Source organism: Pristiophorus japonicus, chromosome 3 (genome assembly GCF_044704955.1).
Source record: "Pristiophorus japonicus isolate sPriJap1 chromosome 3, sPriJap1.hap1, whole genome shotgun sequence".
In the NCBI taxonomy this organism is placed as follows: domain Eukaryota; kingdom Metazoa; phylum Chordata; class Chondrichthyes; family Pristiophoridae; genus Pristiophorus; species Pristiophorus japonicus.
The window spans coordinates 108203827-108229183 of NC_091979.1; the positions used below are offsets into that span (position 1 = coordinate 108203827).

At 43.2% G+C, this 25357-nt stretch overlaps 1 protein-coding gene across 8 annotated transcripts in view; it reads left to right on the forward strand.

Moving 5' to 3' along the window:
- tlk1a (tousled-like kinase 1a) overlaps positions 1-25357 on the forward strand; it is a 319969-nt gene that overhangs the window by 93366 nt on the left and 201246 nt on the right. For 5 of the 8 annotated variants that reach the window (XM_070875656.1, XM_070875658.1, XM_070875660.1 and 2 more), the window contains exon 3: positions 22095-22142. The exons of the other annotated variants lie outside the window; for them this stretch is intronic. In XM_070875656.1, coding sequence (XP_070731757.1) covers positions 22095-22142 — 48 coding nt within the window. The remainder of the gene's footprint in view (positions 1-22094; positions 22143-25357) is intronic. 8 annotated transcript variants of the gene reach the window in all.

A 25357-nucleotide genomic window follows, 5' to 3' on the forward strand; every position in this document is an offset into this window, starting at 1 on the left:
TGTATTCTTTGGGGACTGCATATTCACGGCGTAGGTGTGGTGGTGCGATGTTTGCATGCACTGGGAGCCAAGGTGTTGGTGTAGATAAAAGCGTACCAGTGATATTCTCATAGTAGAATTCAGCTGGACATCATCGGTTTGACACATGGACTTGATTGCCATGCTAGAGAGCAGTACTCTGCTGTAGAGTACACTAGGGCGAGTGCTGCCATATGGAGGGGTTGAGCAACTGCTCCCCATGTGGATCCGGCGAGTTTCTGGATCGAGTTGACAGTACTCTTTTTAGTTTCTTCCCAAGGTTCTGGAGATGTTGTCTATATGACAGGGTGTGATCAAGTGTGACTGCTAAATAGGAGGGTTTTTTGGCATGGTTTACCTATGCGCCACAAAAGGAGACTTTCAAAGCTTGGTTTGCTTGATGGGTGTTGAGGTGGAATGTCGAAGTGACAGTCTTTTGCAGGTTTGGCCGGAGTTGCCATCGGTGGAAGTAGGCCTCCATCCTCTGCAAATCACTGGTCAGGGGTTTGGTGATGAACAGATTTGTGTTTTGCGTGGCCAAGACAATGTCATCAGCATATATACGAACTTGCGGGACTCTTTTGGGCAGATCACTGGTGTAAACATTGAATAATATGGGTACCAGGGCAGAACTCTGCTAATCAAAGCTGATGCCTAATGATCAAAAACAAAATATCTTTGTGACAACAATGAAGCATTTTGATTAAAGTAGTGGCTCCTTTTAATTGTACGAGTTTAAAAATGGTTTCTTTCACAGAAATAATGTCCTAGCTTAACTGAATATAATGGCCCAGAATTTGCGGTCAGCAGTGAAATCGTAATATGATTAGGCAGAGTTAACATGGTTTTATGAAAGGGAAATTGTGTTTGAAAAATCTGAAGATGTAACTCGTAGGATTGATATGGGGGAACCAGTGGATGTAGTTCATTTGGATTTTGAAAAAGCATTCAATAAGGTGCTAGGACTCAGGATTGGAGGTAATATATTGGTTAATGGACAGAAAACAGAAGAAATAAACAGGACTTTTTCAGCTTGGCAGGCTGTAACTAGCAGGTACCGGAACGATCAGTGCTTGGGCCTCAGCTATTTACAATCTATATTAATGACTTGGATGAGGGGACTGTGTGTAACGTATCCAAGTTTGCTGATGATACAAAGTTAGGTGGGAAAGTAAGCTGCAAGGAGGATGCAAAGAGGCTGCAGAGAGATATAGACAGGTTGACTGAGTGGGTAAGAACATGGCAAATGGAATACAATGTGGGGAAGTGTGAAGTTATCCACTTTGGTAGAAAAAACAAAAAAAGCAGAATATTTTTTGAATGGTGAGAGACTGGGAAATGTTTGCATTTGGAGGTGTCCTTGTACATGAATCACAAAGTTAACATGCAGGCACAGCAAGCAATTAGGAAAGCAAATGGTATGTTAGCTTTTTGTTTCAAAGGGATTCGAGTACAATAGTAAAGAACTCTTACTGCAATTATACAGGGCATTGGTGAGGCCACACCTGGAGTACTGTGTGCAGAAGCAGTGCCACAAAAATGTCAATGCCGGGGCACTTAAGGACCCAACTAAGAGAGCTCTATACAATCAGCGCCTCACAGCTAACCTGGCGTGCCTTGATGACCCCGAGACGCAGAATGCTCACAGCGCTTGGTCTGCCCTCCAGGTCTCCATAACCAGTGTCTGCAAAGAGATGCTTGGTCACTCGACCAGGAAACACCAGGACTGGTTTGATGAGAATAATCAGGAGATTCAAGAGCTTATAGATCACAAGCGCAGGGCATTTCTGAGCCTTAAAGAACAACCCCAACTCTGGAGCAGCAAAGCAGCATTACAGACGGTTCAAGGCGGAGGCCCAACAAAAACCCGGGACCTAAAGAACAGGTGGTGGATGGAGAAAACACAGGGGATGCAGCAGCTGGCCGACAGCCATGATGTGCGAGGATTCTTCATCGCAGTCAAGGCCACCTTCAGTCCAAGGCCCCACCCCGCTGTTGGCCAAGAACGGGAAAACACTCATCAAGTATACCAAGGCAGTCAGGGCCCGCTGGAAGGAGCACTTCGAAGATCTCCTCAATCGAGACTTTACTTTTGAGTTCTCGATTCCATTCTGCAGCATGCTACCCGCCACCACCTGAGACCCCAGCACTGCACGAGGTAGAAAAAGCCATAAGACAGCTAAAAAAAACAAGGCTATGGGAGCGGATGAAATCCCTGCTGAGGCACTGCAGTATGGCGGAGAGGCACTGCTGGCGTGAATACATGACCTCACCCCTCTCATCTGGAGGGAAGAGAGCATGCCGGGAGATCTTAGAGATGCAGTGATCGTGACCACCTTTTTTTTTTTAAAAAGGGACAAGTCCGACTGCGGCAACTAGAGGAATCTCCCTGCTATCAGCCACTGGGAAAATTGTCGCTAGAGTCCTCCTCAACAGTCTTCTCCCTGTGGCCGAGGAGCTCCTCCCTGAGTCGCAGTGCGGATTTCGTCCTCTGCGGGGCACAACGGACATGATTTTTGCAGCGCGACAGCTGCAGAAAAAATGCAGGGAGCAGCGCCAGCCCTTATACATGGCCGCCTTTGACCTTACAAAGGTCTTTGACACTGTCAACAACAAGGGTCTATGGAGTGTCCTCCTCCGCTTCGGATGCCCCCAAAAGTACGTCACCATCCTCCGCCTGCTCCACTACGATATGCAGGCCGTGATCCTTACCAACAGATCCATCACAGACCCAATCCACGTCCGGACCGGGGTCAAGCAGGGCTGCGTCATTGCCCCAACCGCGGATGACGTCTGCATCTGCATCTGCGCGCACACAGGCTGAACTCCAGGACATAGTCGCTGTATTTACTGAGGCGTACGAAAGCATGGGCCTCATGCTAAACATCAGTAAGACAAAGGTCCTCCACCAGCCTGTCCTCGCCGCACAGCTCTGCCGCCCCCCCCCCCCCCCCCCCGTGTCATCAAGATCCCACGGCGTGGCCCTGGATAACATGGATCACTTTTCTTCTCTCTGGAGTCTCCTATCAACAAGAGCAGGCATTGACGACAAGATCCAACACCGCCTCCAGTGTGCCAGTGCAGCTATCGGCCTCCTGAGGAAAAGTGTTTGAAGACCAGGCCCTCAAAACTGTCACCAAACTCTCGTGGTCTATAGGGCTGCAGTAATACTCGTCCTCCTGTATGGCTCAGAAACATGGACCATGTACACTAGACACCTCAAGTCACTGGAGAAATACCACCAACGATGTCTCCGCAAGATCCTACAAATCTCCTGGGAGGACAACGTTGACGTCCTCGACCAGGCCAACATCCCCAGCATTGAAGCACTGACCACACTTGATCAGCTCCGCTGGGCAGGCCACATAGTTCGCATGCCAGACAAGAGACTCCCAAAGCAAGCGCTCTACTCGGAACTCCTTCACGGCGAATGAGCCAAAGGTGAGCAGAGGAAACGTTACAAGGACACACTTAAAGCCTCCCTGATAAAGTGCAACATCCCCACTGACATCTGGGAGCCTCTGGCCCAAAGGCTGCCCTAAGTGGAGGAAGTGCATCCGGGAGGGTGCTGAGCTCCTTGAGTCTCATCGCCGAGAGCATGCAGAAATCAAGCGCACGAAGCGGAAAGAACGTGCGGCGAACCTGTCCCACCCACCCTTACCCTCAACGACTATCTATCCCACCTGTGACAGAGACTGTGGTTCTCGTATTGGACTGTACAGCCACGTAAGAACTCATGCTAAGAGTGGAAGCAAGTCTTCCTCGATTCCGTGGGACTGCCAATGATGATGACTGTACATACTTGCCTTAGAGGGAGTGGAACGAAAGTTCACTAGACTGGTTCTTCAGATGAGGGGATTGCCCCATGAGGAGAGATTGAGTAGACTAGGCCTATATTCCCTAGAGTTTAGAAGAATGAGAGGTGACCTAATTGAAACGTATTAAATTCTTAAAAGGGCTTGGGAGGGTTAATGCAAAGAAAATGTTTCTCCTGGCTGGGGAAATCTAGAACACGGGGTCACAGTCTCAGAATAAAGGGTCGTCTATTTAGGACTGCGAATAGGAAAAATTTCTTCATGCAAAGAGTTGTGAATCTTTGACATTCTCTATCCAAGAGACCTGTGGATGCTCAGTCGTTGAGTATATTCAAGACGGAGGTCGATAAATTTTGGAGAATTAAGGGATATGGGGACATTGCGGGAAGGTGGAGTTGAGGTAGATCAGCCATAATCTTGTTGAATGCTGGAGCATACTTGAAGGGCCAAATGGCCTACTCCAGCTCCTATTTCTTATGTTCTTGAAGGCATTTGCCACTGGCCCCGAAGAAAGTTGGTCACAAAGATTTCACAATCACTGCGGCAAGAGGTTTGGCATTTTCGATGTGCTGATGAGATCCGTGCAGTGTAGTGGGAATTCCATAGTGCGAGCTGTTGTGACGTCAACAAGCTGTCTAAGCAGCCAATCGCAATGCAGAATTCTCAGACAGGGAACCAGGAAGTGAAAAGGCTGCTTTTATCCCCACTTTAAAAAAAAAAGTTAGAGCAAAACAAAGATTGGGGCTGTCACATGGGGAAAAGGTAAACCTGAAATAAATATATACAAACTTTTAAATATAATTTTTGTTTGAAGTTTCTTAATTGTAATTTTCATCATTATAGAGAAATTTGACAGACAAAATTAAAATTAGTTTTTCAGGGCCATAATGTTTGTTTAGCAGTCAATATGCTGTTAAAACACCAGTAACACCTACTCCAACAAAGTCTAACTTTTAATGAGGTATTGAACAGTGATATTCCTGCGGAAAAGCCCAAGTTTTCCTCCATTTGACTGATTACACTGACAATTGAAGCACATGGTATTGGGGGTAATGTATTGACGTGGATAGAGAACTGGTTGGAAGACAGGAAGCAGAGAGTCGGGATAAACGGGTCCTTTTCAGAATGGCAGGCAGTGACTAGCGGGATGCTGCAAGGCTCAGGGTCTATTTACAATATACATCAATGATTTAGATGAAGGAATTGAGTGTAATATCTCCAAGTTTGCAGATGACGGTGTGGTGGCGGTGTGAGCTGTGAGGAGGATGCTAAGAGGCTGCAGGGTGACTTGGACAAGTTAGGTGAGTGGCAAATGCATGGCAGATGCAGTATAATGTGGATAAATGTGAGGTTATCCACTTTGGTGGCAAAAACATGAAGGCAGAATATTATCTGAATGGCGGAAGATTAGGAAAAGGGGAGCTGCAACGAGACCTGGGTGTCATGGTGCATCAGTCATTGAAAGTTGGCATGCAGGTGCAGCAGGCGGTGAAGAAGGCAAATGGCATGTTTGCCTTCATAGCTAGGGCATTTGAGTATAGGAGTAGGGGAGGTCTTGCTGCAGCTGTACAGGGCCTTGGTGAGGCCTCACCTGGAATAGTGTGTTCAGTTTTGGTCTCCTAATCTGAGGAAGGATGTTCTTGCTATTAAGGGAGTGCAGCAAAAGTTCACCAGACTGATTCCTGGGCTGGCAGGACTGACATATGAGGAGAGACTGGATCGACTGGGCCTGTATTCACTGGAGTTTAGAAGAATGACGGGATCTCGTAGAAACATATAAAATTCTGATGGGACTGGACAGGTTAGATGCAGGAAGAATGTTCCTGATGTTGGGGAAGTCCAGAACCAAGGGTCACAGTCTAAGGATAAGGGGTAAGCCATTTAGGACCGAGATGAGGAGAAACTTCTTCACTCAGTGAGTTGTTAACCTGTGGAATTCTCTTCCGCAGAGAGTTGTTGATGCCAGTTCGTTAGATATATTGAAGAGGGAGTTGGATATGGCCCTTATGGCTAAAAGGATCAAGGGGTATGAAGAGAAAGCAGGAAAGGGGTACTGACGTGAATGATCAGCCATGATCTTATTGAATGGTGGTGTAGGCTCGATGGGCCGAATGGCCTACTCCTGCACCTATTTTCTATGTTTCACTAATTGCCGGCTGTGGGGAGGTGCCACAGCGCAGCAAATGTTGGAGCAGTGAATGACTGACCACAGCTTCGTGGCTAAATCCTGAAATTGCGGCCAATTTCAAAGGGGGTAGCACGCTATTCATTCGCTGTTATTGCCCAGCGCACATTCTGGGCCAATGTTTCAATGACCAGTTGGTTATTTTCAGGCAGTTTGCTAGAAGGGGAAGCCAAGTTATACAATTCAAACACATGAACTGAATGATTTGTTCAGATGTATGTCCGATTGTCAGTTACTTAAATTTATGAAGCTCTGGTAACTATTTTGGCGATAGTTATTAGCTAGGAATTTTCAAATCAATTAGTTTTATCTAGAGCCTTTGTAATCTGTCTTGGATTTCCAAAGATTATTAAAGTAGATGACTTCCATAATTGATGAGAATAGGGGATAATACTTTAAAAGGTTGGTTGCAATTAATTTAGAAAAAAATTGCAAACTATTTTCTCCGATATGAGGACTTAGCAAAGCTTAACTATTGTAAGAATATATATAACTTTCTACCAGTAATTAATTCACTTGTTCATTTACAGTTCAATAACTTGGTTGAAGTCTATAACGACAGTGTAGTGGCGTTTAAATTTGCTTTATCTACTGGTTCATCCCATCTCTCTGTAGAATCCACCTCGTCTTTGAAAAACAGCGAAAGGAAAGTTTCCTCCATTATCCTCTGGACATTATCAAACTTGCCTAGATATTGGGGCATAAATAGTCTGAAATGCAGTCGTGAAAATATGTAGAGTTTAAAAAAAGGATAATAAGATCCACAAACATCAGTCTTGTTCTAATGACCCTATCGTTATGTTTTGACTTCGGAGTGTAGCAGCAAAACTAACCTGCTGCTAACATTTTCACTGTTTTGTTTTAAGTTGTGAAAAACATGTCAAGTTTGTTTTGGTTTGTGCTCATGAGAATTACATACTTTCCAACAGCTAATTTGGAGATGGTTATGTCCACTTGAAAACTAATTCCTGTTGGTAGCTTGTGATACATTTTGGTAGGAAGAATGAGGAGAGGCAATATGAACTAAATGATACAATTTAAAGAGTGCAGGAAGAGAGACACCTGGGGACATTATACACAAATCTTTGAAGGTGGCAGGACAAGTTGAGAAGTCTGTTTTAAAAAAACATATAGGGATCCTTTATTAAGAGGAATAGTGTACAGAAGCAAGGAAGTTATGCTAAACCATTATTAAACACTGGTTAGGCCTTAGCTGGAGTACTGTCTTCAATTCTAGGTGCAGAAGAGATTTACTAGCAGGGTGGGGCTGTACTCGGCCTGGTTCCATTCTTATCTATCTGGTCATAGCCAGAAAATCACATGCAATGTCTTCTCTTCCTGCTCTCACTCCGTTACACTGGAGTCTCCTGAGGATCTTTCCATGGCTCCTTCCTACTTCTAATCTATGTGCTGCCCTTCGCGACATCATCCGAAAACACAAATGTCAGGTTCCACATATGCGCTGACGGCAACCAGCTCTACCTCACCACCACCTCGCTCGACCTCTCCACTGTCTCTAAATTGTCTGACTGCTTATCCGACATCCAGTACTGGATGAGCAGAAATTTCTTCCAACTAAATATTGGGAAGACTGAGGCAATGGTCTTCGGTCCCTGCCACAAACTCCGTTCCTAGCCACCAATTCCATCCCTCTCCCTGGCCACTGTCTGAGGCTGAACCAGACTGTTGCAACGTTGCTGTCGTAGTTGACACCAAAATGCGTTTCCAGCCACGTATCCGCGGCATCACCAAGACAGTCTACTTCCACCTTCGTAACATCACCCAACTAAGCCCCTGCCTCAGCTCATCTGCTGGAACCCTCATCCATGCCTCTGTTATCTCCAGACTTGACTATTCCAATGGTCTCCAGGCCAGCCTCCCATTTTCTTCCCTCCATAAAATTGAGTGTATCCAACATTCTGCTGCCCATATCCTCACTCGCACCAAGTCCCGTTCGTCTATCACCCTCTGTACATTGCCTCCCAGTCTAGCAACGCCTCAAATTTTTTAATTCTCATCCATGTTTTCAAATCCCTCCAAGCCCTCCCTATCTCTGTAACCTCCTCCAGTCCAACAATCCTCCGAGATCTCTGTACTCCTCCAATTCTGGCTTCTTGCACATCCTTGATTTTAATTACTCCATCATTGGCAGTCGTGCTTTCAGCTGCCTAGCCTTTAAACTCTAGCATTCCCTCCCAAAACCTGTCTGTCTCTCTACCTCTTTCATCCCTTTCCTCCTTTTAATGAATACTTTGTGTCTGTTTTCACAAAAAGAGAGGGGCGATGCAGACAATACTATCAGGGAGGTGTGAAATATTAGATGAAATAAACAGTGAAAGAGGAGGAATTTAAGGTGGTTAGCAGCTTTGAAAGTGGATAAATCCCCAGGTCCAGATGAAATTTATTCTAGGCTGTTTAGTGAAGCAAAGAGGAAATAGCAGAAGCTTTGAAGATCATTTTCTAATCCTCTCTGGCTTCAGGTCTGGTGCCAGAGGACTGGAGAACTGCTAATGTGGTACCTTTGTTTAAGAAGGGAGAAAGGGATAGACCGAGTAATTACAGGCCAGTCAGCCTAAACTCAGTGGTGGGAAAATTATTGGAAAAAATCCTGAAGGACAGGATAAATCTTCATTTAGAAAGACACGGATTAATCGAGGACAGTCAGCATGGATTTGTTAAGGGAAGGTTGTGTCTGACTAACTTGATTGAATTTTTTGAGGAGGCAATCAGGAGGGTCGATGAAGGCAAAGTGTATGATGTAGCGTATATGGATTTTAACAAAGCTTTTGATAAGGTCCCGCATGGCAGACTGATTTACAAAAGTAAAAGCCCATGGAATCCAGGGCAAAGTGGCAAGTTGGATCCAAAATTGGCTCGGAGGCAGGAAGCATGTGTGTTTTTGCGACTGGAAGGATGTTTTCAGTGGGGTTCTGCAGGGCTCAGTACTAGATCCCTTGCTTTTTGTGATGTACATCAATGATGTAGACTTGAATGTAGGGGGTATGATTAAGAAGTTTACAGATGATACTAAAATCGGCTGTGTGGTTGATAATGAAGAAAGCTGCGGACCTCGGGAAGATATGTCAGGTGGGCAGAACAGTGGCAAATGGAATTTAATCCAGAGAAATGTGAGAGAATGCATTTGGGAGGGCTAACCAGGAAAGGGAATACACATTAAATGGTAGGATACTGAGAAGTGTAGAGGAACAAAGGGATCTTGGAGTGCAGATCCCTGAAAGTAGCAGGCCAGGTAGATAAGGTGGTTAAGAAGGCATACGGAATGCTTGCCTTTATTAGCTGAGGCATAGAATAAAAGAGCAGGGGGGGTGGGGTGGTGTTATGCTTGAGCTATATAAAACACTGATTAGGCCACAGCTGGAGTACTGCGTGCAGTTCTGGTCACCGCATTACAGGAAGGACATGATTGCACTGGAGAGGCTTCAGAGGAGATTTACGAGGATGTTGCCGGGAGTGGAGAATCTTAACTATGAGGACAGATTAGATAGGATGGATTGTTTTCATTGGAACAGAGGAGGCTGGGGTGTGATCTCATTGAGGTGTATAAAATTATGAGGGGCCTAGACATAGTGGATGGAAAGGGCCTATTTCCCTTTGCAGAGGGATCAACAACCAGGGACATAAATTTGAAGTAATTAGTAGAAGGATTTGAGGGGAAATTTATTTGCACAGAGGGGAAATTTATTTGCACAGAGGGTTGTGGGGATCTGGAACTTACTGCCTGAAAGGGTGGTAAAGGCAGAAACCCTCACCACATTTTTAAAAGTTCTTGGATGTGCACCTGAAGTGCCTCAACCTGTGGGGTTACGGACCTAGAGCTGAAAAGTGGGATTAGGCTGGATAGCCTCTTGTTGGCCGGCATGGACATGATGGGCCGAAATGGCCTCCTTCTGTGCTGTAAACTTCTATGATTCTATGATTAAGATGCTCCTTAAAACCTATCTCCACTGCTCTAATATCTTCTTGCGTGGCTCAGTGTCAGACTTTGTTGGCGCTTCCTTGAAGCACCTTGGGACATTTTACTACATTAAAGGCGCTATATAAATCCAAGTGGTTGTTGACAGTTACTGCCTTTGGGCCAGAATTTGGTGGACCGTGCGGTCTCGCGGTGGTCGGTCAATCTTCATGGCCCGGTACCGCTAGGGCGGAGTGCTGGCAACATTGGTCCGGGCGGTCCTGAGTGGTGCGCCAGCGGAGTGCAACTGGCAGTCTACTCCGACGTGCAGGGTAAGTTGTCTGGGACTCTGGACTCTTCGGGTTCCGAGTGTTGCTGCTAGTTCATTGGATATATTCAAGAGGGAATAAAAGGAAAAGGTACTGAGGTGAATGATCAGCCATGATCTTACTGAATGGTGGTGCAGGCTCAAAGGGCCGAATGGCCCACTCCTGCACCTATTTTCTATGTTTCTGCACACCTCTGTCCCGGCCCCCAAGAAGAGCAGTCCGGAGGCCAGAAACTGCTGACATCGGATCACAGGTAAGTGTCTCCAGGTACGTTTAGATTTTTAATGTTTTTGTGCAGTGTTTTTGATTTATTTATAATACTTATTATTTATTTTCACGTTTTTCGGGGGGGGTGGGGTGGCGGACTAGATCTCTTGTGGGGGGGAAGAGAGATTAGATCTCTCGGGGGATGGGGTGATGGGGTCAGGGACTAGATTGCTGGGGGGAGGAACATTGTAGTTTATATACCACAAAACCACCTTTTTTCAGACGGTGTGCAGCTCGTTGGTATATCGGCGCTATGCTACCGATGTTGGACTTTTGGGTGGATGGTTATACATACCGCCTGGCGGTATGTTGCTGATGAATTTCCCGCTGGACGGTATGTGGGCAGTATATAGGTATTTTTCGATCAATTTTGGGCGGTATGTCGGCGGTCCACGGGCGGTACGTCCACCAATTTCGACTTCTTTGAAGGCAATGCACCGTTTGCACAACCAGAGCCCAGTTCTATCTGGCACTGGCTGCAGTGATTTGGGTGCTACTTGATTTTCTGTAATCGGTCGTCATCATTTGCATCATGTAATTGTTTTATTTTGAAAAGATCATTTGCAAATTTGAAGAAATAAATTTGTTACATAGTGTTGTACTTTACTTGCATTACATTATTAGAATAGTTTAAATTAATTTAGCTGATTTGTGTGTTGGGTTGTAAAAGGACAAGGAGTTCATATATTTTATACAGCGAAGGAAGAAGGGAATACCACCAGCGATAAGTGTAAATTTTGAAAAATATGGATGTGCCTATTGAGTGATATTGTTGCTTTGATCACCCTTGCATAAGACATTCATAGTTCAACAATTAGGAATTTCTTACCAGTAGGTGGGATTTGGCGGAAGTGGTAGCTAGCTGCAAACATATATACTTGACTTCAGACAGCACTGAGCGAAACACGAACAGACTTCAGCATGCTCAGGCCATGTATGAAAATCTTTCCATCAAATATTGAGAACATAAATGGCTAATAAAAGATTCAATTAATTAATTTGGGATAACAGGGAAAACTCCAGGAAGATAGATTGTGTCCAGACCATTTTGGGCCACTACAACCACAAGTAGAGGATGGACTGAATTGCATTGAGAATTTCTCATTTAACATGGGTTCAGCAATAAATACAGGGCTTGATTGGACCCTGTCTGGAAGATATAATGGTAGCCTGCAAGAGCTGCAGTTGGCCTGGATGGAGGCTATACACTGAAATATTGTTGGTAGAAAGAATGTCATTATTAGCAATAACAACAATTTGGTCACCTCTACTAGTTTGTTGTTGAACTCCGGATATTCCCCTGAGGACTCTTACCTAGGTGGTGGTGTAAGATTAATAGACCAGTAGTCCTACCAAAATTCATAGCAGTAGAAAATGAGGCGATGCAGCAACAACTGAATTGCAGCACATTGTAATCTGGTTACCAGTTTGGCTTCGGAAGAAATTCATTAGGAGATGGAGAGTCATTTTTTAACATGAAGTCAAGCTGACAATCATATCCAATCATAGACTCTTAGAAATTTATCGCACAGCTGGAGGCCATTTGGCCCATCGCGTCTCCACAAGCTGAAAAGAGCTATCCAGCCTAATTCCACTTTCCAGCTCTTGGTCCGTAGCCTTGTAAGTTATGACACTTCCAAGCGCATATCCAATTACTTTTTTAAATGATTTTTTAAAAAATGTGCCCTTTTCGGCAGTGAGTTCCAGACCCCCACTGGGTGAAAAGGTTTCTCCTCAACTCTCCTCTAATCCTTCTATCAATTACTTTAAATCTATGCCCCCTGGTTATTGACGTCTCTGCTGATGGAAATATGTCCTTCCTATCCACTGTGTATTTAGGCCCCTCATAATTTTATACACCTCAATTAAATCTCCCCTCAGCCTCCTCTGTTCCAAATAAAACAACCCTAGCCTATCCAATCTTTCCTCATAGCTAAAATTCTCTAGGCCTGGCAACATCCTCGTAAATCTCCTCTACCCTCTCTAATACGATCACATCCTTCTTGTAATGTGGTGACTAGAACTGCAGGCAGTACTCTATCTGTGACCTGACCTTATATTCTGTGCTATGGCTAATAAAGGAAAGTATCCCGTATGCCACCTTAATTGCCTTATCTACCTGTCCTGCTACCTTCAGGGTTCTGTGGATGTGCACTCCAAGGTCCCTCTGTTCCTCTACACATCGGAGTACCCTTCCATTTATTGTGTATTCCTTTGCCTTGTTTGTCCTCTCCAAATGCATTACTTCCCACTTCTCCGGATTGAATTTTGTTTGCCACTTTTCTGCCCACCTGACCAGTCCGTTGATAGCTTTCTGCAGTCTACAGCTTTCTTCCTCATTATTAACCATATGGCCAATTTCCTCGGATTCAGAATCCCAATTGCATTAAAAGCTGGTATCTTGTGACATAACTGGTGAACTGGATATTGGCTCCTCTGACTTGCACTGTATATTGGCTGTATATTTCAGATTTCTATTTGCCTTTATTGCTGAAGCGTAGTAATTGGGACATTTTCTGGGATGAGAGGGTTGGCCTATGAGGAGAGATTGAGTAGATTGGGCATTGGGCCTATACTCTCAAGTTTCAAAGAATGAGAGGTGATCTCATCGTAACATGTAAAATTGAGGGGGATTGACGGGATAGATGCCGAGAATGTTTCCCTGGCTATAGAGCAGTGGTTCTCAACCTTTTTGTGTTCGCGGCACACTTTCGAATACTAGAATTTTTGGCGGCACACTTGAAGGGATTAAAAGGTGAACACAGGTTTTTAAGAAAAAAAGCAAGTTTCAGAAAATTTAAAAAACATTTTATTAATCACCAGTATATGAAGATATTGAACATTGTACACATGTATGTTATAAATTTTTTATTCTGAAAGTAACAATAAAATAATAAACTATAATTCCTCATTAATTATAGATTAATTAGTATTTTAATGTGATGCTTGAGCCTGACTTTTTTCAGTTATATCACTATTAGGGCGTATAACCGATAAGGCGACTCTCATTTCGTGTTCAAGTTCGCTAAGTTTTTTCCGTTTTTTGCATTTGATGTTCGTAAGAGTTGAGAATCCTAATTCGCAGAGATATGATGTAGAAAACTGCATCAGAATTATCAAGGCTTTTTTTGATATTGTAGGATATTCTTCTGTAATAGAAATCCAGAACGCATCGAGACATATCTGAATGTTTCATTTTAAGACTGCGGTCTGTAGAAATAGAAGTCAATTCTTCTTCTTGCAGTGTAAAATCAAAATCTGACATACTAACTGGAGAAAATGTATTTCTTACCCAATCATACTTCACTACATCCAAAGATGGAAAATATTTTTTGATGTTGTCTTCCACTGATGCCAAATGCTCTACCACGATAGGAGCAACCTTTTTAATACTGGGATTTTGGTATCAAAGGGAACATTTCAAGATTTTTTTCTGTTGCTCTCTATTTTTCTGAAAAGCTAATAGCTTGTCTGTAGAGGTGAGTGTTTTCATTTCGCCCTTGCATATACTGGTATTAATGCTGTTAAGACAATTAAATATACCTGCCAAATATGCTAACTTAGCACACCACATTTCATAAGGTATTTGCAAAAGGTATCATTTCCTTCTCTTTCAGAAAATACTGACTTCAAGTTCAATACACGACATTTTCCCCTTGAAAGCCATCTTACCTCTGTATGCAAAAGTAAACATTCGTGCTGTGCATCCATAGCTTTGCAGAGCTATTTAAACAAGCGACGTTTTAAAGGTCTTGATTTTATATAATTTACAATATTAACAACTTGATCTAACACAGATTTTAATTCTAGTGGTAATGACTTTGCAACAAGTGCTTCTCTATGTAAAAAGCAATGGGTGAATAATATATTTGGATTATGTTTTTTTGCGAGCGTAATGAATCCTTTGACACATCCCACCATAGATGGAGCACCGTCCGTGCAGATTCCAACACGAGTCCCATGAAATTTTCAAGTTTTCTAAATATGAATTCACAGAATCAAATATGTCTTGACCTCCTAGTATTTTCTGGAAGTTCACTACAGCACAGAAATTGGTTCAGTATCTCATTTTCATGAACAAATGCTAATAATTGTGCTTTACCACTAATGTCGGTGGACTCGTTGATTTGCAAAGCAAAATTCGAGTTTGTAAGTTTCTCGGCTACATTTTCTTCAATGTTAGATGACATCATTTATCCTTCTCCGAATTGTATCGTCAAACAGTGGAATTTTTGCAATTTCTTGTTCCGCTTCATCACCAAGCATTATTTTGACAATTTTATGACATGCCAGCAAAATAAGTGACTCAGCTATAGTATGAGGCTTCATTTTCTGCGCTATTAATTCAACAACTCCATAAGAAGCAATTTGAACCTTACCTGACACCTTTGCATTTTTTTCAAAATATTTCACTTGTTTTGATTGCGTTGCCATCAATTTCCTAAAATAACTGGTCTTTTGTTGCAAGATGTGCATGTTTCGTCGTAAAATTACGTTTCAATTTACTGAGAACCATTGCACTGTTTGACAGTTTTTCAACGCATGCAACACACAGTGGAATGTGGCATTCTTCTTCTGTCCATGAAAAACCAACCTCAAATAATCCTCCATATATTGACGATGAATTTTGGATTTTTAGGATTTGGTTCAGCATCGCTTATACTGGCGTTGGTTATAGGCCTACAAGCGCCACTTGTAGTGGCACTGTCATTGATATCTCCTTGCTCATTTTTAATTTTTCTTGTGATGAATTTGTCCATTGGGGGGAACAAACTTTACTCGTCTGAGTGATCCAAACTCCAGACAGACACGAACTGAGTCTTCCAATTTCCAAACTCGAGAGTCCAGACAGAAACTAACCTAGAGTTGAACAGGAAGTTTTGATTTTGACTATGGTCAAAATATGTTAAAAGCCAACTCTCAAAAATCAAAGGAACTGCTAGAGCGGCTAGGCCAGGTCAAATTGGATACCGCATACATCAAAAGAGCCGCTAGTTGGCGCTATATCAGGTCAAATCGTCAAAGATGCCGCCAGTCCTGGCCACACATCAAGCTGCAGATCAATAAACAAAAATAGCGAAATATAATTAAGAATGTGGTTAAAAGTAATTAAATAGTTTTTGACATTTTATTATGCAGTAAAAAGTGTAGTTTTTATGTGTTAGATTCATCTTTCATTTCTTTCATCCAAATTAATAATCAAATTTTAAGGTATTCACATGAACAATTTAATACTATTATTTTGGATTGGGGGTGGCCATGACCCAAGTGCCCCCCCCCCCCCCCCCCAGCTTACGCCCTTGGTACAGACGCACATACACACACACAAACGTAAATGTACATACACACGCTTATATACACACGCGCGCACACACATTCAATGGTAGGCACTTGCACCTCTCTATCAGTAATGGGAGGGAGTGGGAGAGTGCGGGGGGGAAGGGGGAGGGTTGTCAAGTACTCAAAGGAAACACATTTTGCCAAAGGATTTTGTTCTGTGTATGGACATTGAAATTGTTTGTGTGTTGTCTTGTCATTATTACTTGTACAACTCTAGAACATACTTTTTTTGAAAGTAGAGATAAATAGATAGCTATTTGTCAATATTGGCAGTGTTTACTACAGCAGTGGCGTCATACATATAAGTAGATGACACACATGTCTGTCTGTCTCTCTCTTTTCCCCCCCCCCCCCTCCCCTTCTGTTTCAGAATTAAATGGTTTGTGTTTCATTGTGAAATCAGCTAAAGTCCATCATAGTTTTACACAATTTGGCGGTACACCTGTGAAGGGTTCACGGAACACCGGTTGAGAACCACTGCTATAGTCTAGAACTAGGGATATGCAAGGGGTTTTCAGGTAGTGTTGTTGTGCCTTGGGTGTCTCTCTCTGGGCTTCTGCCCTCACAGCTTATGCCTGGCCTGTGAGGTACCCTGAGTGCTGCAAGAGCACCCCTGGTGAGACTGTCCACAGCTTATGAAGGGAGTTTTGAGACTCGTGCGTCCCCACAGCTTATGCCTAGCCTGTGAGGCACCTGTGAGTGTCAAACACTCCTAACCCCTTCTTCCCTAGCCTGTGACACACAGTTGAGCGTTTTCGAGGTGCTCCTAGCTTCCCTTACAATGTTCTGACATAAGACTCACGATCAGGAGATGTAATACAATAGAACTGAGACAAGGTGATTCCAAGAGGAACTTCGGCTTCCAATTTATTTGACAAGGTGTATCTCAACAAACAGCAATACACCAACAAAACAATCCCCCTAAATCCCACTAAACTGACGCAACGAAAATCTTTACACAGGTTTAGCAGTACAATGCCACCCTCCCACCTTTCCTGGCCTAACTGAGTTGGGAGTTTCGGGGACCAGAGGTTATACTCACTACTGCGCCTTCTGCAAGTCTGGTGGTTTGTTTCTTCTATCTTCGGTGTCTTCGGACACTGGTTTTCCTTTAGTGTCGAGGGGCTTGCTGGTTGTTGGATCACGAGGGCAGGGAACCACACACACTACGTCAGGAACCCCTTTTTATAGCCAGATTATCCAGTCCGCCTCTCCTGCTGAAATCGATTCTTCCCATTGGTGGGCTTTGTGATTTTGAAAAATGCAGCAGTTTTAGATTATTGTGGGTTTTTTCCACTGATAACCTACTCAAGGTTTGAATGGGTGTTGATTGCGTTGGCCTCCTGTAGCCATTGTGTCGGCCCTTGGTTTGTTTTGGGTTCCCTAGTTTTCTGAAGGTCTGCATAATTTCCTTCCATAGTGTAAACATGGGGAAGACAATAGTCCGATAATGGCTGTGAGTCAGTCCCACAGTTTTCGAGCAAGTGCTCTCCCATTGACTTGAAAGCCCCATGCTTCAGGCTGACTCTGTCCCACCATTAGCCCTCCCCCGTCCAATCACTGCTCTGCCAAGGTCAAACTGTATCGGTTTCAATTCACAGCACAGACTGATCCCACAGCTCTTTTCCTTCTGGGTAAAATGGTTTTTTTTTCGTCCTCCCCTACAGATAATAGTCTCATGAATGCAGTTAATTAAATAAATCTGGAATAAAAAGCTAGTATCAGTAATGGTGACCATGAAACTACCGGATGTTGTAAAAACCCATCTGGTTCACTAATGTCCTTTAGGGAAGGAAATCTGGCGTCCTTACCTGGTCTGGCCTGTATGTGACTTCAGACCCACAGCAATGTGGTTGACTCTTAACTGCCCTCTGAAAAGGACAGTTGTACCAAAATGCTTAAAGAAATATCACCACACAGACTACAGCGGTTCAAGAAGGCAGCTCACCACCACCTTCTCGAGGGCAGTTGGGGATGGGCAATAAATGCTGGCCTTGCCAGTGATGCCCACATCCCGTGAATAAATAATAAAAAAAGGATAAGAGGTCAGCCTTTTAAGACTGAGCTGAGGAGGCATTTCTTCTGTTGCTCGAACGGCAGTTTTGTTAGTCGTGTGACTAGTAGTTGCCTGCGACGGTTCTTGAGTTAAATACCAAATAACACACTAGGCAATGGTGGTACCGTTAATGTTCATTTAACACAGAAGTACAAGACTCGCCACTTGTACTTTATAGTTACCCAATCCGTCCGTCCTAACACTGTTCCGTCAAGGGTCTCTTTCTTCCCTGGCACCTACTTCCGCCAAATGTTATTCCTAGGTCCTCGCTATGGACTGTCTATCTTTATGCCCTCCTTTTCATGCAATACTCCTGTCCTAACTCGTCGAGTTGGTGCCAGTAAGTCTGAGGTGATCAGGTCAGTAAGTCTAAGGTAATTAGCTTCGTTCCTGCTGAAATTGACAGTACATATTCGGTCTTTGTGTTGGGGGAAATTGGCTCCACTTTGGCTGGCCTGTACTTCCACACTTCACTGAGGGTTGTGAATCTTTGGAGTTCTCTGCTCCAAAGAGCTGTGGATGTCAGTCATTGAGCATATTCACAACTGAGATAAATAGATTTTTGGACTCTAGAGGAATAAAAGGATAGGGAATAGGACAGGAAAATGGAGTTGTCGAAGATCAGCCAGATCTTATTGAATGGCAGAGCAGACTCGAAGGGCCATATGGCCTATTCCTGCTCCTAATTCTTATGTTCTGATTTTGATTGTTGAGTCCAGCATGGATTTGTTAATGGTAAATACTGTGTGACTAACTCGATTGAATTATTTAATGAGGTAACAGAGAAGGTTGATCAAGGTAGTGAGGTAGATGTGTATATATGGATTTTCGGAAGCCATTCGACAAAGTGCCACACAGGAACCTTATTAATAAGATGGAATTCAAGGGAAAGTGGCACTATGGATATGAGATTGGCTAAGTGACGGGAAGCAAAGGATGGTGAATGATGGATGTTTTTCAGACTGGGAGGTGGTTTATGCATTGGTGTTCCCAAAGGGACAGTTGTGGGTCCATTACATTCTACAATTTTTATAAACAACCTAGACTTGGGTGTAGGGAGCAGTATTATAAAGTTTGCAGATGATACAGAACTTGGTAAATTAGCAGATAGTGATGAGAATAGTTATAGGCTTCAGGATGACATAGACTGGAAGGGTGAAATGTGCAGAAGCATGGTAAATTGAGTTCAATGTAGAGAACTGTGGGAGGACTAAAAATGGCACAATTTTGAAATGTGTAGAGGAGCAGAGAGACTTTGTTGTCCATATACACAACTCCCAAAAGGTGGCAGGGCAAATTGATCAGTTGGTTAAAAAGGACATACTTGGTTTTATGAATAGAATATATAAGCAAAGAGATCATGCTAGAACTTTATAAATCATTGGTTAAGCCTCAAATGGAGTATTGTGGTCAATTCTGGGCACCATACTACAGGAAAGATGTAAAGGTCGTAGAAAGGGTACAGAGGAGGTTTATCAGGATGTTACCAGGGATGAGGGACTTCAGTTATGAGGAGAGGTTGGAACAGAGTAGGTTAAGAGGTGAACTAATGTAGGTTTTCAAGATGGTGGGAGGCTTTGATAGAGAAAAACTCTTCCCTCTGGCATGTGGGTCAATAAACAGAGGTCATAGATTTAAAATCATTGGCAAAAGATCCAGAGGGGAGACGAGGATAATTTTTTTCAGAGTTGGAATTTGGAATACACTACTGAAAAGGTGGTGGAAGCTGATTCTGTCAATAATTTTAAAAGGGAGTTGAGGGTGAGGAACTTGCAGGGTTACAGACAAAAAGCGAGGATGTGGGACTAAGCACAACTTCTTTTCAAAGAGCCAGTACATACACTTACAGCACAGGAGGCCGCCATTTGTAAGTTTCTGAGTCCACGAAACTCTTGGATCTTTCAGTCATCCTTAGTTACTGTATAGAAACATAGAAAATAGGTGCGGGAGTAGGCCATTCGGCCCTTCGAGCCTGCGCCACCATTCAATAAGATCATGGCTGATCATTCCCCTCAGTGTACCCCTTTCCTGCTTTCTCTCTATACCCCTTGATCCCTTTAGTCGTAAGGGCCATATCTAACTCCCTCTTAGGAACTGGCATCAACAACACTGCGGTAGGGAATTCCACAGGTTAACAACTCTCTGAGTGAAGAAGTTTCTCCTCATCTCAGTCCTAAATGGCTTATCCCTTATCCTTAGACTGTGTCCCCTGGTTCTGGACTTCCCCAACATCGGGGACATTCTTCCTGCATCTAACCTGTCCAGTCTTGTCAGAATTTTATATGTTTCTATGAGATCCCCTCTCATTCTTCTAAACTCCAGGGAATAAAGGTCCAGTCGATCCAGTCTCTCCTCATATGTCAGTCCAGCCACCCCGGGAATCAGTCTGGTGAACCTTCCCTCAATAGCAAGAACATCCTTCCTCAGATTAGGAGACCAAAACTGAACACAATATTCCAGGTGAGGCCTCACCAAGGCCCTGTACAACTGCAGTAAGACCTCTCTGCTCCTATACTCAAAAAGCCCCTAGCTATGAAGGCCAACATACCATTTACCTTCTTCACCGCCTGCTGTACCTGCATGCCAACACCCAGGTCTCGTTGCACCTCCCCTTTTCCTAATCTGCCATTCAGATAACATTCTGCTTTTGTGTTTTGCCCCCAAAGTGGATAACCTCACATTTATCTACATTGTACTGCATCTGCCATGCATTTGCCCACTCACCTAACCTGTCCAAGTCACCCTGCAGCCTCTTAGCGTCCTCCTCACAGCTCTCTCCGCCACCCAGTTTAGTGTCATCTTTAAACTTGGAGATATTACACTCAATTCCTTCATCCAAATCATACAGGTAATCAAGTTCACTTCTGATCAATTCAAATATTTTACCTGATACTGACCTATGACTAATGGATCTGTAGTTGCTTGGGTCTGTTTTATGTTTCTAAGTGGATGTCACGTTAGCCTATTTCCAATCTACTGAGACCTCCTGAGTGTCCCTCATAATAACAATCAATGCCTGACACATCTCACCACTTGCCCCTAAGTACTTGGGAATAAACAACAGCCATTCTTGGACAGGCTGCCTTAATCAAACCTAAGATGCAAATAAAACAGAACCATGCAAATCAAGTCAATGGTATTAGCGAATTTCCTGGATTTGTAGTTTTGTTGCCGTATTCAACTTAGACTGAAAGCTAATGGTGCAGGTGAATGTATTTAAATTCATGAGTTTAAAAATAATTGATTAATGTAAAATAAAATCTCTGCTCTTGATATATTTACTTCTTAGATAAAATATATCAAAACACTTCTTCGTCTTTGTGTGATAGGTTTAGCGTCTATTGTGTACATGTCGTAGGGCACAAAAGTGCCTGCACATCTCATTGATAAAAGTGAGTGTGGGTGAGAAATTCATTTAGGCCTGTTTTTGGGCCCAAAATCATCATCACGTGACAGAAACTGAAGGCCTGAGGCATGGCCAAAATGGGGTCTGAGGCAGATTGCTGGTTTCCTCTGGACTGGTTACAATGCAGGCAACAGCAATCCTTGAGTAGGTCCTGTGGGGTGGGGGCGGCAAATGAAAGGGGGGCGAACACTGGCTGACAACAGCCCGCAGTCGTGCTGTAGAGCACGCCTGCTCCTCCTGGCTCCACATTATGGTAAATTTAAAAGAAAACACTTACCTTTCCGTTGCCAACCTCCAGAAAAATTGAGTGGAGTATGTACATTTCTGGCCAATTTTGGAGTGGGATCCTTAAACTGTCATTGGGTGTCTCATTAGAATATGCCAGAGGCCTAAAGCCTGAATACGACATCAGATGTATTTAAAGTGCCCTTAACCTTAGCGAAGTTGGACCTTTTCTCTCCATTTTGCACTTGAGAAACTGGCAAAACGAGATCTAATTTCGCCTGCTGCTAGTTTAATGAGACTTTGTAGGTAGAGGTTGAACCTCTTATCTGGCACCCTAGGGACCTGGCCTGTGCCGGATAAGGGATTTTGCCGGATGAGGGGAGGTCAGCATTTCGGGCCCCACTTCGGTGCCTCCACGGCGCTTGGCCTCCTTCTGCCCCGTCATGGCTTACCCCACAGGATATACCAGCGTGTGCCTCTCCAAGACTCATTCCTACGACATTCAAAGTAATGAAGAGGTCTTTTCTTTTTGTTTGGCAGAGCGCCGAGGGCAGCAGGGAGGGGAGGAGCGGCCGGCCCGAGGACATGGTGTGTCGGCCTGACCCCGGAGGGAGCGCCGAGGGCAGCGGGTAGGGGAGGAGCGGTTCGCCTGAGGACACGGCCTGCTGGCCTGACCCTGGAGGGAGCGCCGAGGGCAGCGGGGAGGGGAGGAGCGGCTGGCCCCAGGTTGCGGCCCGACCCCAGAGGGAGCGCCAAGGGAAGGGGGGAGCAGCTGGCCCCAGGTTGCGGTGCGCCGGCCCGACCCTGGCCAAGGGCGTGTGAGGCAGGTTGATGGGACTCAGTGCAATCCGTGCACTGAGCCGGGATCGCGTTAAGAGCAAGACCACCCAGCATAAGTGGAGCTATGGCGGCTCTATGACGACAGGAAAACGAAAAACTTGCCGGCGGGGGGGTAAAACCTATATTTTTAAAATTTTTTATCAGCATTTATTTATAATTATAATTAGTAGTGGTACAGGTTGCACCTCTTTCTTTCCCTCTCCTGCCCCCCCCCCCCCCTCCTCCCCCCCCAACTTGAATACCCACCGTCAAGGCCTCTGAGGCAATTAGTGCCTTCAGAACCCGACCGAGGACAGAGTCTCTGCCTTCAGGAGAGCAGAGAATATTGGTGAGTATGAAAAAGAATTATCTGCGCATGCCCCACCCACCTCACCGGGAATGATGATGGGTGGTACCGGATAAAATAGTCTCGAATAAGAGAGGTTCAACCTGTAGTTTAAATTAATAGTGTCCTCTTCTAAATAAATGGTAAACACATTTAAAAAAAAATCTTAACTTAAAATATTCTTAACTACTGAATACAACAGCTGAGTGTGACTATAATTCAAAACAATTTTATGTAAGTGATTACATTTAGTATAGTGAAAGTATTTTCTGGTAGTGCCAATATTAATCTGTTTAATTAGTTTACTGATGCAGTTGGAGTAATCCATTGGCTACATCACTTTTGAGGTCCTTGATTTGCCATTACACTCGCGTCGGTGTACTCAGATTACTTTTCAAGGCAGATTGGGGTACGAAACAGAGTAATGAAGGGTATCTGTCACCATCCATGCCATTGCAGGAAATTCCAGACTACTGAGACATTAAATTACAATAGGAACAGTGAGACCTCTGGGTAGAATTTATTTTATTAGTATCCAGGCTAAAGCCACTGTCACTCTTGATTACTTGGAGGAAAAAGGCATGCGCTATGGGCTGTTGAGACTTTTCAATTGAGGTTCTTTAGGATATTGTGGCATGTCTGGTCAGCTGTTGAACTGATTATGCAATTGTTGAATGCATTAAAGTAAATACATGTTGGACAATGTTTAAATATATTCCCAAATCATATGCAACAGACAGTCCCAGAACAGCAATACAAGAGGGTTTCTCTGTTTTGATGGTGGCTTTTTATAGAGCCACATTTAATGAATGATGATTGCTACTGTCCAAACCTTATTACAAAGACGACAAGATAATTACAGATATGAAAACCATTTGACCCATCTTACCTTTTGGATGTTTCTAGAAGGATGAGTTATTTCCCCCATTTCCACCCCACCCACATTACAGCATCCAATTATTTCTTAAATGAATTGGGGGGCGGGAGTTGTCTCCATTACTGTTGTCTGTAGGTTGAGATAGAATGGAAGAGTCAAGATCTCCTCCATCCTACATTAACACGGGTGAAGGTGTATCGTTGGATGATGGAATATATCCTACTCATTTCTAGTGTTGAAAAGTCTGGTGTGCTTTTAAATCTGTTTAAATTATGCTGTTAACTTGAGTAAGGAGAAAAAGGAGGGTGAAAATTCTTTGTTAGGGATGTGGATAATAAAGCTCTAGAATAGTGGTGGAGTTTTTGAATTTGAAAAATTGTACTTTTGCATGTATGATGCAAATAAGAAACAATGCAAGCTTTGTGTACTTTCAACGACAGTGTAACCTTGAAATTTCATACAAATCTGTGTAACAAGAGATGTCTTTCTGTTTTGTAGAACATACACTTGTAAATTGGGTTGGGGATGGAAAGAGAGAAAAACCAGTGTTGTTCAGTAGAAGATAAATCTGTTGTTGTTTTTCCTATCATTAATGCCCTTATTTGAGTTTTTTTTTTTAAAATGAGGTGTCTGAAAGTCAGCTAGGACAAATAGGTTCATAAAATATAGAATGTAAAAGTTTGGAAGCATCCTTAAGATGACCATTTTAGAAAGTGTCAACCATAAAAATTTAACTGTTCCCCTTAATAACTTGCGCTCCTAGCTTGGATCCTTATTGTTGAACTTTTGTTGAACATAAGCATATTACTTTAGGCTTTATTCATTTTCTCGTTTGCTGTAATTACACTGCAATGTGTTAACATTTATACTGGCTTCTCTCTCTCTCTCTCTCTCTCTCTCTCTGTCTCTCTCTCAATATTAGGAACTTAAGTTCGTCAAATATTGGTCATTTTGATATCAAAATTCATTGTGATCTTTTATATTTTGGACAAAAAATGTTACATGTAGAAAGTAATTATGAATGCCTTTTCAGATATTAAAAAAAAAATGTTTCCAGCAGTTAATGCTATCCATGTTCCAGATTTTAAAGCAAATCATACTTCATCTGTTGAGTATGCTGCAAGGATGATTGACTGATGTCTGATTTGATATTGGTAATTTTTGTTTGTGTAATATTGCAGATAAATGCTATCCTTAAAATTGTTGAATCCTTCATTGGTTTATGCAAATTAAAGTAATCAGTCATGACCTAAATTAAAAGGCATCTTTTTAATTAAGCTAATCAATTCTTTATATTGTTGGTGTAGAGAGAGCAAGTCTGATGTGTGATATTGAGAACTGAAGATTATATGCGAATTCAGTAAAAATGAGCTGTACTGGGGAATTGAGACTGTAGAGATCAGCTGGAGATTAGTTGAAATACACATGCCCTACTATATTTTTCAGTACAGTTCATCATTACTTTTCAGTCTAAAGGTGGAAGTTGTGAATTTTTTGTCGAATTGGTGTCTTGTTTTGTGAAGTTCCATTGGTGAATTTTGCAAATTGCGTGCTGATGTGGTTTATAGTAGTGCTCATCCTGTGAGTCAAGGGGCACTGTCTTTGAAAAAATGTTTGTCAAAAACCGTCTGTTATTTTCAGTACCCTATATCACATGCAACTGATGTGTTTTGGCATGATCTTTGTCATTGTACATACTTAGTAAACCTATTTATAGTGTACTGTTGAGCGGTAAACTTATCAGGTAGGAATTGCAGTAAC